The sequence below is a fragment of the Schistocerca serialis genome, chromosome 6 (genome assembly GCF_023864345.2).
Source record: "Schistocerca serialis cubense isolate TAMUIC-IGC-003099 chromosome 6, iqSchSeri2.2, whole genome shotgun sequence".
Taxonomy (NCBI): Eukaryota; Metazoa; Arthropoda; class Insecta; order Orthoptera; family Acrididae; genus Schistocerca; species Schistocerca serialis.
This window is the reverse complement of record NC_064643.1, coordinates 161104561-161119711: the sequence shown is the minus strand read 5'-3', so window position 1 is coordinate 161119711 and position 15151 is coordinate 161104561. Positions and strand designations below refer to the sequence as shown.

Below are 15151 nucleotides of genomic sequence, written 5' to 3'. Positions count from 1 at the left end.
GTGGCAGTCACTGAAACAAAGGCGGTTTTCTTTTCGGCGAGATCTGTTTACGAAATTTCTATCACCAACTTTCTCTTATGAATGCGAAAATATTTTGTTGACACCGACCTAGGTAGGGAGAAATGATCATCATGATAAAATAAGAGAAATCAGAGCCCGAACGGGAAGATTTAGGTGTTCCTTTTTCCTACGCGCCATTCGAGAGTGGAATGGTAGAGAAGTAGTATGAAAATGGTTCGATGAACCCTCTTCTAGGCACTTAAGTGTGAATTGCAGAGTAACCACGTAGATGTAGATGTAGATGTAGAGATTGCATGTACAGGTGACATTTATTTCCACGGCATCTAAGTGCTAACCAGTATTACCATTAATCTAACTCCAGTTAGGAATCAGACCTTCACAAGTTAGTGGCATTTCGCTATTGCGATCGATCTGAACTTTTGCTGTACTGATCTGCGAACGCACGTCAGTGAGTTTATTCTGTTTACTTATTCTCTGTACCGGAAAACGAGTTTGAGAAATTCTCCCACAGAAATACTTTTGCACCTTACTATTAACTATGTTACTTACACCGAAGAGCCAAAGAGACTGGTACACCTGCCTAATACCGTGTAGGGCCACCACGAGCTGCCCATACATCCGTAAGAGTACGAGGGGGTGAAACAGCACGATGCGAGGCATCCCAGATATGCTCAATAATGTTCATGTCTGGGTAGTTTGGTGGCCAGCGGAAGTGTTTAAACTCAGAAAAGTGTTCCTGGAGCGACTCTGTAGCAGTTCTGGATGCGTAGGCTGTCGCATTGTCTTGCTGGAATTGCTCAAGTTCGTTGGAATGCATAATGGACATGAATGGATGCAGGTGATCATACAAGATGCTTACGTAGTTGTCACCTGGGCAGAGACGTTTCAGGGGTCTCACATCACTTCAGCTGCACACCATTACAGAGCCTCTACCAGCTTGAACGGTCCCCTGCTAACCTGCAGGATCCGTGGATTCATGAGGTTCTCTCCATACCCGTACACGTCCATCCGCTCGATACAATTTGAAACGAGACTCGTCCGACCAGGAAACATGCCACCAGTCATCAACAGTCCAAAGTCGGTGTTGACTGTCCCAGGCGAGACGTAAAGCTTTGTGTCGTTCAGTCATCAAGGGTACATGAGTGGGCTTTCGGCTCCAAAAGCGCAGATCAATGATGTTTCGTTGAATGTTTCGCCCGCTGACACTTCTTGATGGACCAGCATTCAAATTTGCAGCAATTTGCAGAAGGGTCGCAGTTCTGTCACGTTGAACGATTCTCTTCAGTTGTCGTTGGTCCCATTCTTGCATGATCTTTTTCCAGTCGCAGCGATGTCGAAGAGCAGACGTTTTACCGGATTCCTGATATTCAAGACACATTCGTGAAATGGTCATACGGGAATATTCCCACTTCATCGCTACCCCGGAGATACGGTGTCCCATCGCTCATGCGCTGACTGTAGCACCACGTTCATACTCACTTAAATTTTGATAAACTGCCATTGTAGCGGTAGTAATCGATCTAACAACTGCGCCAGACACTTGTTGCCTTATATAGGCGTTGCAGACTGCAGCGCCGTATTCTGCCTGTTTGCATATCTTTGTATTTTTATGCCTATATCAGTTTCTTTGGATCAAATGGTTCAAATGGCTCTGACCACTATGGGACTTAACATCTGAGGTCATCAGTGCCCTAGACTTAGAACTACCTAAACCTAACTAAGGGCAGCACACACATCCATGCCCGAGGCAGGATTCGAATCTGCGACCGTAGCAGCAGCGCGGTTCCGGACTGGAGTGCCTGGAACCGCTCGGCCATGCCGGTCGGCTTAGAGCAAAGATTCTGTCAACAATTGTATTCTGTGTTTTGTATGTGTGGGTGTGGATGTATCTGTGTGTCGCTTGGATCATGTCAATCAGACGTAAGGAGATAAGCTAGCTGCCTGATATTTAGAATAATTACATTCGCTCAGGTTGCAAGTTACACCTGGTAAGTGGAATTTGACGGAAGAGAAGTGGCATCGTTTCTGTCTACATTCTGTTGTGGTGGCCACGTGGGGGTGGTGATACAAAATCATTAAGTATCTGTGACATATGGTATACTCCTGCTGTCGGAGTTAAAATACATGGTGCCAGGAGAGGATATTGATTCAAATCATGTTGGTTAATTTCCGTCGGAGCTATTGCAGAACATGTTAAGTGGTTAGAAACTCCATGAACTTTCATGACAGTGTGCTAACCAATATGGAAGCAGCAGTGGCGACTAAACAGTCAGCAGTCAGAGAAGTGAGAGACAATTAAGACTGTTACAAGAATATTGCACTGAATGTGTACTGACTTTGTTTTTTCTCATACCACGGAACTTGAAAGTAAGTGTCTAACAGCTTGAACTAATTACTGTGCTTGGAGGATATTGGGTTGCCTTGTGACCTGTGTTTTTCTCATACGGTTTCACAGAACGTATATGTAAATAATTGTGTAAAAGTTTTGTTTAATTAGCTTATGTAATGCAGTTTCGTTTTTTCAGTCTTATTTCGCTCCAGTGAGGTTAGGCCAGCAGGTAGTTGGATTTCACAAAAACTAGAAAAATAAATCTCGCCAAATTGTTAAACTTTGTGACAAATCATTTCCTATGTATGAATAAAACAAAACTCATAAAACTGGACAAATTTGTAAAATATTTATAACTCGGCGTCTGAAAAAAGTACTAGATCAGCCCATCATTGTGGAAGATGAACTTACACCTACTTTCTGTGTCTTAGACTTAATGTAGCATTGTTGTCCTGAACTATCGGGTAACTTTGTGATAATTAATGTGTATTTCAAACTCCTAGCACCTAACTGCACATAAAAACTACATTCCTATCAAAACTGAAGCTATAAAGTTCCATATATGTGGAATTTAAATGTCACAGTACATATTGTAAAAATGTCCTTAAGTTGCCCACTTCTACGCTACCACTCTTTTTCTCATTCCTAGATAATTTTTCTCTCTACAAACTGCCCAGCTGAACAGTTTTGTTCCGTTGTTCAAGAGGCCACCTTTCCCCTGAGCGTTTTTAGAGGAAGTAGTAGCAGTCATTTAGCTCCATGATTGCCTGGGGATATACTACTCAGGCACAAACCTACATTCCTGAACAAGCCTGTTGCAACTGACTTGTGGCTGCTGGATATAGGTAGTCCACTAACGATAGTTGGCCCTCAGCTGTCGCACACTCCACCGCCATGTAGCACACCTTCAGTTTTCTTATATTTTTATTCAGGTTTTTAGCGCTCTTCCAGTATCAGCGATTATCCAGTTTACCCATTATATGCGCCGCCATTAGATGGCTAGCGAACATCAACACCATACCAGATTCGCCTAAACCGCAGCAAGCACAGAATGGTCACGTTTGCTGGGATTCGCGTTACAGAGAGCGAGTGGGTTTTGAAATGTCAGAGACGCGTCGCGCCACACACGACTTTGTATTTGTCTCACAAGGGGAGCAAACGGCAAGTGGACTTTTGTAGTTTGGTATTGTGAAGTTCAGAACTCAAATACACCTCTTTCAAAAAGTTCGATGCAACTCTAGAAAATTCTCGAGAAAATCGTTTTTTAAGTTTTCCGATCACGTCTAATATTTTTCGACAAACAATGTGGCTCTGTGGTAGAGTGCTCGCTCTCTTGGTGAAGGCGGAGCGCGGGGGGGGGGGGGGGGGGGGGGAGGAGGGGGCGGTTGAATTGAAATCCTGTCAGATCCAGCTTTTAAGTGGAAATACATCTTTTATGAGTATTTGCGTGAGGCGTGAAATAGTAAAAGACAGAAAAAATAATTTTTATTTTTTTAGCTACACAATCTTCGTTAAAATTCTTTTACACGGCATCGGTAATCAAGAATTTTTGTTTGTAATGAATACTGGATTTCTGTGTCCAATATACAATTGTTGTTGTTGTTGAGGTCTTCAGTCCTGAGACTGGTTTGATGCAGCTCTCCATGCTACTCTATCCTGTGCAAGCTTTTTCATCTCCCAGTACCTACTGCAACCTACATCCTTCTGAATCTGCTTCGTGTATTCATCTCTTGGTCTCCCTCTACGATATTTACCCTCCATGCTGCCCTCCAGTGCTAAATTGGTGATCCCTTGATGCCTCAGAACATGTCCTACCAATCGATCCCTTCTTCTAGTCAAGTTGTGCCACAAGCTTCTCTTCTCCCCAATCCTATTCAATACCTCCTCATTAGTTATGTGATCTACCCATCTAATCTTCAGCATTCTTCTGTAGCACCACATTTCGAAAGCTTCTATTCTCTTCTTGTCCAAACTATTTATCGTCCAAGTTTCACTTCCATACATGGCTACACTCCATACAAATACTTTCAGAAATGACTTCCTGACACTTAAATCAATACTCGATGTTAACAAATTTCTCTTCTTCAGAAACGCTGTCCTTGCCATTGCCAGTCTACATTTTATATCCTCTCTACTTCGACCATCATCAGTTATTTTGCTCCCCAAATAGCAAAACTCCTTTACTACTTTAAGTGTCTCACCTTCTAATCTAATACCCTCAGCATCTCCCGACTTAATTTGACTACATTCCATTATCCTCGTTTTGCTTTTGTTGATGCTCCTCTTATATCCCCCTTTCAAGACGCTATCCATTCCGTCCAACTGTTCTTCCAAGTCCTTTGCTGTCTCTGACAGAATTACAATGTCATCGGCGAACCTCAAGGTTTTTATTTCTTCTCCATGGATTTTAATACCTACTCCGAATTTTTCTTTTGTTTCCTTCACTGCTTGCTCAATATACTGATTGAATAACATCAGGGAGAGGCTACAACCCTGTCTCACTCCCTTTCCAACCACTGCTTCCTTTTCATGCCCCTCAACTCTTATAGCTGCCATTTGGTTTCTGTACAAATTGTAAATAGCCTTTCGTTCCCTGTATTTTACCCCTGCCACCTTCAGAATTTGAAAGAGAGTATTCCAGTCAACGTTGTCAAAAGCTTTCTCTAAGTCTACAAATGCTAGAAACGTAGGTTTGCCTTTCCTTAATCTAGCTTCCAAGATAAGTCGTAGGGTCAGTATTGCCTCACGTGTTCCAATATTTCTACGGAATCCAAACTGATCTTCCCCGAGGTCGGCTTCTACTAGTTTTTCCATTCGTCTGTAAAGAATTCGCGTTATTATTTTGCAGCCGTGACTTATTAAACTGATAGTTCCGTAATTTTCACATCTGTCAACACCTGATTTCTTTGGGATTGGAATTATTATATTCTTCTTGAAGTCTGAGGGTATTTCGCCTGTCTCATACATCTTGCTCACCAGATGGTAGAGTTTTGTCAGGACTGGCTCTCACAAGGCTGTCAGTAGTTTATATATATGTATGTAATATACAATTAGAAACAAGAATATGTGTATTTTTCATAAAAATGACTATTAGATACGAGCACATATTTGATGAATACTCCATTTGAAAGACAAAGGTATTCGAGCTAAATGGAAGAAAAAGTAATGACCCAAACGAGCCTCGAATTAAGAATTACCAGACTTGTCTACCTTATGTATTCTTCACTGCAGGAACATGAAACTGTTTTTAAAACTTGCTCAGTCTGGATGGAACCCAGGTCTCTCACACAGCGAGAGAGCACTTTATCCACTGACCGCCCACGCTACTAGTCGTAAGATACCTACCTTATTTCATTGTAGCAAATGTGTTCGGAAAATTTCAAAGTCGATTCTGTCGATAATTTTTTTAATTTGCAGTAGACTGCTTTCGAAGAGGTATATTTGAGTTCTGAACATGACGTACGATAAATGCAAAAAATTACAAAAATCCGACTGCTGTGTGTTTCCATTCTCAGCTGTGGATATAGTTAACACCGAGAATCAGTAGGGCAGCTGTGGTGGCATGTGTGCATTATTACGTCTGATAGATCTGTGCCGTTAGTTTATGTCGTAGCACTAATTATTCTGTTTTTATGTTTTTATTTCAGGAGAGAGGTATGTTGGGTTTTACGGATTCCGTCGCCCACTTCTGCTTGTCCGTGACCCTGAGCTGATTCGCCACATCCTTGTCAAGGATTTCGGGACATTCCACGACAGAGGACTTTTCATCGATGACGAAGAACCTCTGAACAAACATCTCTTTGCATTGGGAGGAAAGAAGTGGCGCCAGCTGAGGATCAAGTTAAGCCCTACGTTCACATCCGGCAAACTGAAGGGCATGTTCAAGGTGAGTCGATGCGCGACTCGTCAGCTGTTGTTTACTGATGTAGATCAAAGAGCTTTTCTGCAAAAACTGTTCTTGGAAGTTTCGAAACTTTCCCTTATGTAGAGAATGCTGGCAAAGCGGTCGATGACAATAAAAGCCTGTTTGAGCACTGTTTGGAGCCTATAGGTTCTGGATCGATTATCGCTGCCTTAGGATATGGTCTTTTCAAAACCTTACCGTTCAGTCGTCTTACTTTTCTTGCTGGTATACAACTGTTTCGCTTTAGCGCACACTGGTGTTCCAATAGGCATTGGAAACTTCATTTACGTCATGCGCTTCAAAGGTGCAAACGGAATATAAATGGAACCTCGCCAGTGCGGAATTACGTCAAAAACTCGCCTACTGTCCGCTCACAGCTAGATCCTCTCAGAAGGTTCAAAGTCTCACACAAATGTCCCATTCTACTCGTGTGCTGTCATCAAAGTCTTAACGGTCAGTCCAAATCACTGTGAGGTTAGGAGTGAAATGCGACCCAGGACACCAGCTCACAGTCTGCCGAGCAGAGCTGTGCGCCAAAATATACGTCCTAATAACATAGTAGCTCGTTAAAATATTAGTGTAATGTTAGTTTCGGCATTAGGTCAATTCGGTATGCAGATATTTTATTATAAATACACAGTGCCACTTACATTTGCATGCAGTTCTTCTTTTTAAAATAACGGTTGGTCTTGGTTATATGGGGATACGAGCACTGCTAACATAACGGGCTATTACAGAAATCAAAATTAAATGTGGTGCAATCGTTATAGTATCACACTACATAATGTGATCCTCACATAAAAGGTTTTTGTTCCGTAGAGCAGCATATAGCGGTATATTTTGACACCCTACATCGAACGCAATTACAGAGCGCTCTTTACGGTATGATACAATTACAGATATACATTGTGCAACATCTGAATATGTTTTAATACAGTGTAATTATAGGATAGCTGGTAGGACAGCGTTCTGAGAAGCAGTCTATGAGCAATGAACTCGATACAGATAAAAGAAATTAAATGGTACATAACGGTGGAGCTACACCATTATGGCAAATAGGAAGATATTGAAAATACCTTCCTTATAAAACTTTTAACGGACCTGTTTGTAATGCTTTATTACATGTTAGAGAACGAGGTTGTGATTTTTGTTCTGTTTTCCGCTAGAGGAAGTTTCGATCCTTTCTTTTTCAAAAGATTATAGCTTGGAAAATATATTGCGCTCACAATTTGTGTTGAATCGATTGCTGGATAATTTTTTAAAATCCTTGTCCATTGTTCGACGTTACATTATTTGGAACTGTATCATCTATGAGGATCACTCCAAAAGAAATGCACAATATTTTTGTGAAAATAGAGATTTCATTTTTCATGTGTGAAAGTTTTGCAGTGTGTAGTACATCCTTCGCGCTTGTTTTCAAACTTAGTTCAACCTGTTCCCGTGAGTGGGGCCTTCACAGCATGTCTTCAAGATGGCTGCTACACTTGACGTTGGATATGTTTCCAGGATGTTGACAGTGCCTCACAAAGGAACAAGAAAAACAGTATGCAGCGAATATTTGGAACAGTACGAGAAGGGTGGAGATGAATTTCTTGGAAGAACTGTGACAGCTGATGAAACATGGCTCCATCATTTTTCACCAGAGACGAAGAGGCAATCAATGGAGTGGCATATGCAAATTCACTCAAGAAAAAAATTCAACACCACACCTTCTGCTGGAAAAGTTACGGCTACCGTGTTTTTCGATTCCGAATGACTCTTGCTTGTGGACATCATACCAAGTGGAACCACCATAAATTCTGATGAATATTTGCCGACACTGAAGAAACTTCAAGCTCGACTGAGTCGTATTCGACCACATCGGCAAAATCAGGATGTTTTGCTGTTGCACGACAATACACGGCCACATGTCAGTCAAAAAACCATGGAAGCAATCACAAGACTCGGATGGACAACACTGAAACACCCGGTTTACAGTCCTGACCTGGCTCCATGTGACAATCATCTCCTTGGTAAACTGAAAGACTCTCTTGGTGGAACAAGGTTTGAAAATGATGACTCCCTTGTGCACGCTGCCAAACAGTGGCTCCAACAGGTTGGTCCAGAATTTTGCCGTGCGGGTATACAGGCGCTGGTTCCATGATGGCGTAAGGCAGTTGAGAGGGATGGAAATTATGAGGAGAAATGAAAATATTGTTCCTAACGGATGTAGTTGTAAAACTTTCAACCATGTAAAATAAAAGATGGATTTAAAAAAAACAGTGTATATTTCTTTTGGAGTGACCGTCGTACATGTAGTCCTACTCAGTCTATCACTATGATCTTTACCGATTACGTCTTCAGTTGAACTGTTTACCTATTTTGTTCCTCTTCTATCTGGGTTCTGATTTGAAAGGTTTTGTTTCCCTTGCGCTAATATTTTTCCACATCGCGTGCATCTTTTTTGTGTATTCTTTAAAGGCCAGATAAGTCTCAAGACACTTTGTGAGCTACCATCCTGTTTTGATACAAGTAACTCACGAACGTAAAACACGTAGCATTCTGGCTCTAGTGACCAGTCGCACACAGCTGCAAAACAATTTCAATTTTTAAACGATGACAAGTTGATAATGTCTTTGCAGATTTGTTAACTACGATTTAATGAAAGAAACGTAGCTGGTGTTTTTTACAACAAAGAAGCTAAGTGCCACAACGAATATCTTTGAGTTTCACTGATTTATCCTTTAAAAATACAACTGTTATAGTGGTACTAGTTATTTCAGTACACTTTAACTGGCAGCCAGATTTATTGCTGACCCAAAATATCTTCACAACAGACGGTTAGTACTTAAAACCGCTAATGTGTATTAACACATTTCTCTACAAAACTTTAAAGCCAGCCTACGTTCACATTTTCTAACAAATTCTAAGCAAAGATGGGCTCATTGAAAGTCCCAGAAATCGACTAGTAGGCCTACATGTCCATTTTCCGTCAAAAAATCAATCACAAACTTGACTACTTGTGTCCTGGAGACAGAGGTCCTCACCCTTTCGACGCTAAACACAAAGTCGCCAATACGCTGGAGTCTGCCCCACTGGCTACTCTCGCCTGCCATCAGTACAGGCTGCCTACATTGCCTAGCCCCCACCATCTCTTATTACAAAAAGCCTCCAGTCTCCAAGGGCCTAGGGCATACAGAGGACGTGCGTACACCTCGGAACCGTCGGTATTATACTTAATCAGTGTCATATCTGTGGTAGGAAAGGATCAGAGGTCCAAGCACTAATAGCAAGCAATGAAGATCAAATCGTTAAAGGTTCTGAAAGCTGTCTAAAGCCGGAGATAAGTCCAGGCGATATTTTCACAAAGGACCTAACTGTGTTTAGAAAGGATAGATTAAATACACAGTTGATGGTGGCGTGCTTGTTGCTGTTAGTAGTGTTTTATTTTGTAGAGGAACTGAAGCGGATAGTTCCTGTGAGTTAGTGGAGGCTATACTTGACTGTCAGGATAAATTAATAATTGGTTTCTTTTACTGACCCCTAACTCAGGCGAATCTGTTGATCTACAGTTAAAAAAACTTGAATCACATTTCAGATATGTTGGTGGTAACTACAGTCTGCCCTCGACACGTAGGCGAAAACATATATTTCAGGTCGGTGGTAGGAATAAATCATCGTCCTATATTGTACTAAATGCTTTGTCCGAAAATTATTTTGAGCAATTAGCTCAGGAGCCCACTCGATTCGTAAATTGGTTGCGATAACTTACCTGACCTCTTCGCAATAGTACATCCCCGGCGATTGCTCACAAATAACCCTGGGTTCGGTGTGGGCCCGCGGTTGGGTGGGTGGACTGCTGTCGCCTGTTGTGGGGTTGTGAACCACTGAGGGGTACGGGCGGGACGAAACCTCTCCGTCGTTTCTAGGACCCCAGTTCAAAACACAATACACAAGCATATATCAGGTGTGGGTTGAATTCAGATAAATAGTACTGACGACAGTTGAGAGATTTGTACCGCATGAATTAATAAGAGAAGAAAATTATTCTCAATCGTACACAAAACAGGTCAGAGCAATATAGCAAAAGCAACGACAAAAATCATGACAAATTTAAAAGAATGCAAAATCTCCAGAATTAGTGACGTTTTAAACAAGCTCGAAATTTTGCGCTCACTTCAATGCGATATGTTTTCAATAGTTTTCACAACAAAATCCTATCTTGCAAAAAAAATCCATAGATATTATACAGCAGCGGCAAACCATAATCAATAACTTCACTGCGCGATACAAATAGTAATATTACCGAAAGCAGTGCCACTAAAGAGGAGTTCACCACACACGACAAAGTAAATATTCCAGAATTTGAATCAAGAACAAAAAATGGGTCAAATGATCACCGTAATAAAACGTGAGAAATCAGAGCTTGCATGGATGTATTTTGGTGTTCGTTAATCCCGCGCACTGTTCGAGAGTGCAAAGGTAGAGAAATAGCTAGTGTGGAGGTGGTTCGATGAACACTCCGCCACGCACATAAGTGTGAATTGCAGAGTAATCGTATAGTTGTAGATGTAGTTTGCTTCCCACTGGCCCTAGCTATCGTCTTCTCCTTAGCATGGTCACACCATCCCAGTGACGATCTTTATTATTACACAATTTTTCACAACTGTGATCCAGTTGGCCTACGCCAATTAAAAAGAGCTGTGTAATAGTTCGCTCTCCAACACTGACTAAAAACACATCAAACACTAAGTATTAAAAATGAATGACGCTTCATAAAATATTATACCAACAAAGATGGTTCAAATGGCTCTGAGCACTATGGGACTTAACATCTGAGGTCATCAGTCCCCTAGAACTAGAACTACTTAAACCTAACTAACCTAAGGACATCACACACATCCATGCCCGAGGTAGGATTCGAACCTGCGACCGTAGCGGTTGCGCGGTTCCAGACTGAAGCGCCTAGAACAGCTCGGCCACACTGGCCGGCTGAATCAAGAACAACTAACATCATCAATAACTGAGAAGTGGATATCTTCGGAGTAGGAAAGCAGCTTAAATCACTTAACAAAGGCAAGTCTTCCGGTCCAGATTGGGCACCGATTACGTTCCTTTCAGAGTATGCTGATAGAATAGCACCATACTTAACAATCCTATAAAACCGCTCGCTCGACGGAAGATGCGTAGCTAAAGACTAGAGAGTTTCATAGCTCACATCAATACCCAAGAAAGAACACAGGAGTAATCCCACTAATTACAGACCCATATCACTAAAGTCGATTTTTCTGCAGGATTGTAGAACATACACTGTGTCCGAACCTCATAAATTACTTCTAAGGTAACGGTCTATTGTCACATACAACGGATTCAGAAAATATCGTTCTTGGGAAACATAGCTAGCTCTAAAGAGCTAGTTATGTTTCAAGAAACGAAGTAATGAGTACTGTCGACAGGGGATCTTAAATTGAGTCCACATTTCTAGATTTTCAAAAGGCTTTTGATACCGTTCCTCAGAAGCGGCGTCTAATCAAATTCATGTCTTTGCTGTATCGTCTCAGTTGTGCGACTCAGTGTCTAATTTCCTGTCAGAACGGATCCGAAGAAACTGCAGGAAGGCCATCGAGTAAACCGGAAGTGATATCTGGTGTTCCCCAAGGAAGTGTTACGAGCGCTCTGCTGTTCCTAGTCCATATTAAGGATGTAGGAGACAATCTGAGCAGCCCTCTCGCGTTTTTTTACAGATAAAGCTGTCTAATAAAGTCACCATAAGATTAAAAACAGCTGCGAAATGATTTAGACAATACGTCTGCATGGTGCGAGAGGTGGTAATTGATTTTATATAATGAAAAGTGTGATTCCATCCGGGTGAGTACTGAAAGGAATTCGGTTCGACGATAAATCACGCAAACTTAACGGCCGTAAATTCTACTAAATACCTAGGAATTACAGTAACGAACAACTTCAATTGGAGCTATCACATAGATAATATGATGAGTCAGGCGAACCGAAGTCTTCGTTTTATTGACAGAACGCTTAAAAGATGTAACAGACCTGCTACAGAGACTGCCTACACTACGCTTGTCCGACCTCTTCTGGAGTACTGCAGCGCGGTATGGGATACCTTAACAAATAAAACTAACAGAGGGGATCTAAAAAGTTTAAAGGAGCGCAATTCGTTTTGCATTATCGCGAAATAGGGGAAAGAGAGTCACATATGACGTGCGAGTTGGGGTGGTAGTCATTAAAACAAATGCGTTTTTGGTTGAGACGAGATCTTTTCGCGAAATTTCAATCACCAACTTCTCCTCTGAATGCAAAAATAGTTTGTTACCGTCCACATACATAGGGATAAATGATCACCGCAATAAAACGTGAGAAATCAGCGCTTGCATGGATGCATTTTGGTGTTCGTTAATCTCGCGCACTGTTCGAGAGTGCAAAGGTAGAGAAATAGATAGTGTGGAGGTGGTTCGATGAACACTCCGTCAGGCACATAAGTCTGAATTGCAGAGTAATCGTATGGTTGTAGTTTGCTTCCCACTGGCCCAAGCTATCGTCTTCTCCTTAGCATGGTCACACCATCCCAGTGACGAGCTTTATTATTACAATATTTTTCACAATTGTGATCCAGTTGGCCTACGCCAATTAAAAAGAGCTGTGTAATAGGTCGCTCTCCAACACTGACTAAAAACACATCAAACACTAAGTATTAAAAATGAATGACGCTTCATGAAATATTATACCAACAAAGATGGTTCAAATGGCTCTGAGCACTATGGGACTTAACATATGAGGTCATCAGTCCCCTAGAACTAGAACTACTTAGACCTAACTAACCTAAGGACATCACACACATCCATGCCCGAGGCAGGATTCGAAGCTGCGACCGTAGCGGTCGCATGCTTTCAGACTTAAGCGCCAAGAACCGCTCGGCCACACCGGCGGCTTATACCAACAACTTTTATATTGTCACTAACCTAATACATAAATATCTTGCGCGTTTTTAATATCAAGAACTGTTAGTTAAATGAGGAAAATAAACTTAGTTAGCCGACCGCTGTGGCCTTGCGGTTCTAGGCGCTGCAGTCCGGAACCGCGGGTCTGCTACGGTCGCAGGTTCGAATCCTGCCTCGGGCATGGATGTGTGTGATGTCCTTAGGTTAGTTGGGTTTAGGTAGTTCTAAGTTCTAGGGGACTGATGACCTCAGAAGTTAAGTCCCATAATGCTCAGAGCCATTTGAACCATTTCAAACTCAGTTACATCTCCATGATGTGATCTGTGCATTAAATGTTGGTAAGTGTGAAATGGTGGGCGGTGGGAATTACAACCCAGTCACACTTGGTATGCTTCTCGTGTTGAGACTCGATGTTGCCTGCTGCGAACGCTAAGCATTTCGGCCATTGTTAATGGCACAACATAGTCTGTCCGAACGATGGCAACTGCTTTTTTTTCCAGAGAAATTCACCAAACATCCTCATCTTCATCTACATGGTTGCTCTGCAATTCACATTTAAGTGCCTGCCAGAGGGTTCATCGAATCATTTTCATACTACTTCTCTACCATTCCACTCTCGAAACGCGCGTGGGAAAAAGGAACACCTAAAGCTTTCCGTTCGAGCTCTGATTTCTCTTATTTTATTATGATGATCATTTCTCCCTACGTAGGTGGGTGTCAACAGAATATTTTCGCATTCGGAAGAGAAAGTTGGTGATAGAAATTTCGTAAATAGATTTCGCCGCAAAGAAAACCGCCTTTGTTTCAGTGACTTACACCCCAACTCGCGTATCATACCAGTGACACTCTCACCCCTATTGCGCGTTAACACGAAACGAGCTGCCCTTCTTTGCACTTATTCGATGTCCTCCGTCAGTCCTACCAGGTAAGGATTCCACACAGCGCAGCAGTATTCCAGCAGAGGACGAACAAGTGTAATGTAGGCTGTTTCTTTAGTGGGTTTGTCGCATCTTCTAAATGTTCTGCCAACAAAGCGCAGTCTTTGTTTCGCCTTCCCCACAATATTATCTGCGTGGTCTTTCCAGTTTAAGTTGCCCGTAATTGTGTAATTCCTAGGTATTTAGTCGAATTGACAAATGGTTCAAATGGCTCTAAGCACTATGGGACTTAACACCTGAGGTCAACAGTCCCCTAGACTTAGATCTACTTAAACCTAACTGACCTAAGGACATCACTCACATCCATTCCCGAGGCAGGATTGGAACCTGCGACAGTAGCAGCAGCGCGGTTCTGGACTGAAGCGCCTAGAACCGCTCGGCCACAGCGGCCGGCTCGAATTGACAGCCCTTAGATTCGTGCAATTTATCGTATATCCAAAATTTTCTTTTAGTTCCCATGTGAATGACCTCGCACTTTTCTTTGTTTAGTGCCATTTGCCACTTTTCGCACCATACAGAAATTCTCTCTAGATCATTTTGTAATTGGAATTGATCGTCTGATGATTTTACTAGACGGTAAATTACAGCATAATCTGCAAACAATCTATGGGGGCTGCTCAGATTATCACCTACATCATTTATGTAAATCAGGAATAGCACTACCTTGTGGAACGCCAGATATCACTTCTGTTCTATTCGATGATTTACCATCCATCACTACGAACTGTGACCTCTCTGACAGGAAATCACGAATCCAGTCACACAACTGAGACGATACTCCACATGCAGGCAATTTGATTAATATTCGCTTGTGAGGAACAGTATCAAAAGTCTTCTGGAAATCTAGGAATATGGAATCGATCTGAGATCTTTTGTCGACAGCACTCATTACTTCATGGGAACAATATTTTCTGGATCCGTGTTGGTTATGTACAGGGTGTCCAGAAAAGGACTCCCTGATTTCAAAATTAAATATCTCGAAAACAAAGATCGATAGAGGAATGCAGTAAACGGTATGTTT

At 41.9% G+C, this 15151-nt stretch overlaps 1 protein-coding gene across 1 annotated transcript in view; it reads left to right on the top strand.

The window, feature by feature from the left end:
• The window catches only part of LOC126484003 (cytochrome P450 6k1-like), a 70437-nt gene that overhangs the window by 17791 nt on the left and 37495 nt on the right, over window positions 1-15151 (top strand). The window contains exon 3 of the mRNA XM_050107321.1: window positions 5998-6236. Coding sequence (XP_049963278.1) covers window positions 5998-6236 — 239 coding nt within the window. The remainder of the gene's footprint in view (window positions 1-5997; window positions 6237-15151) is intronic.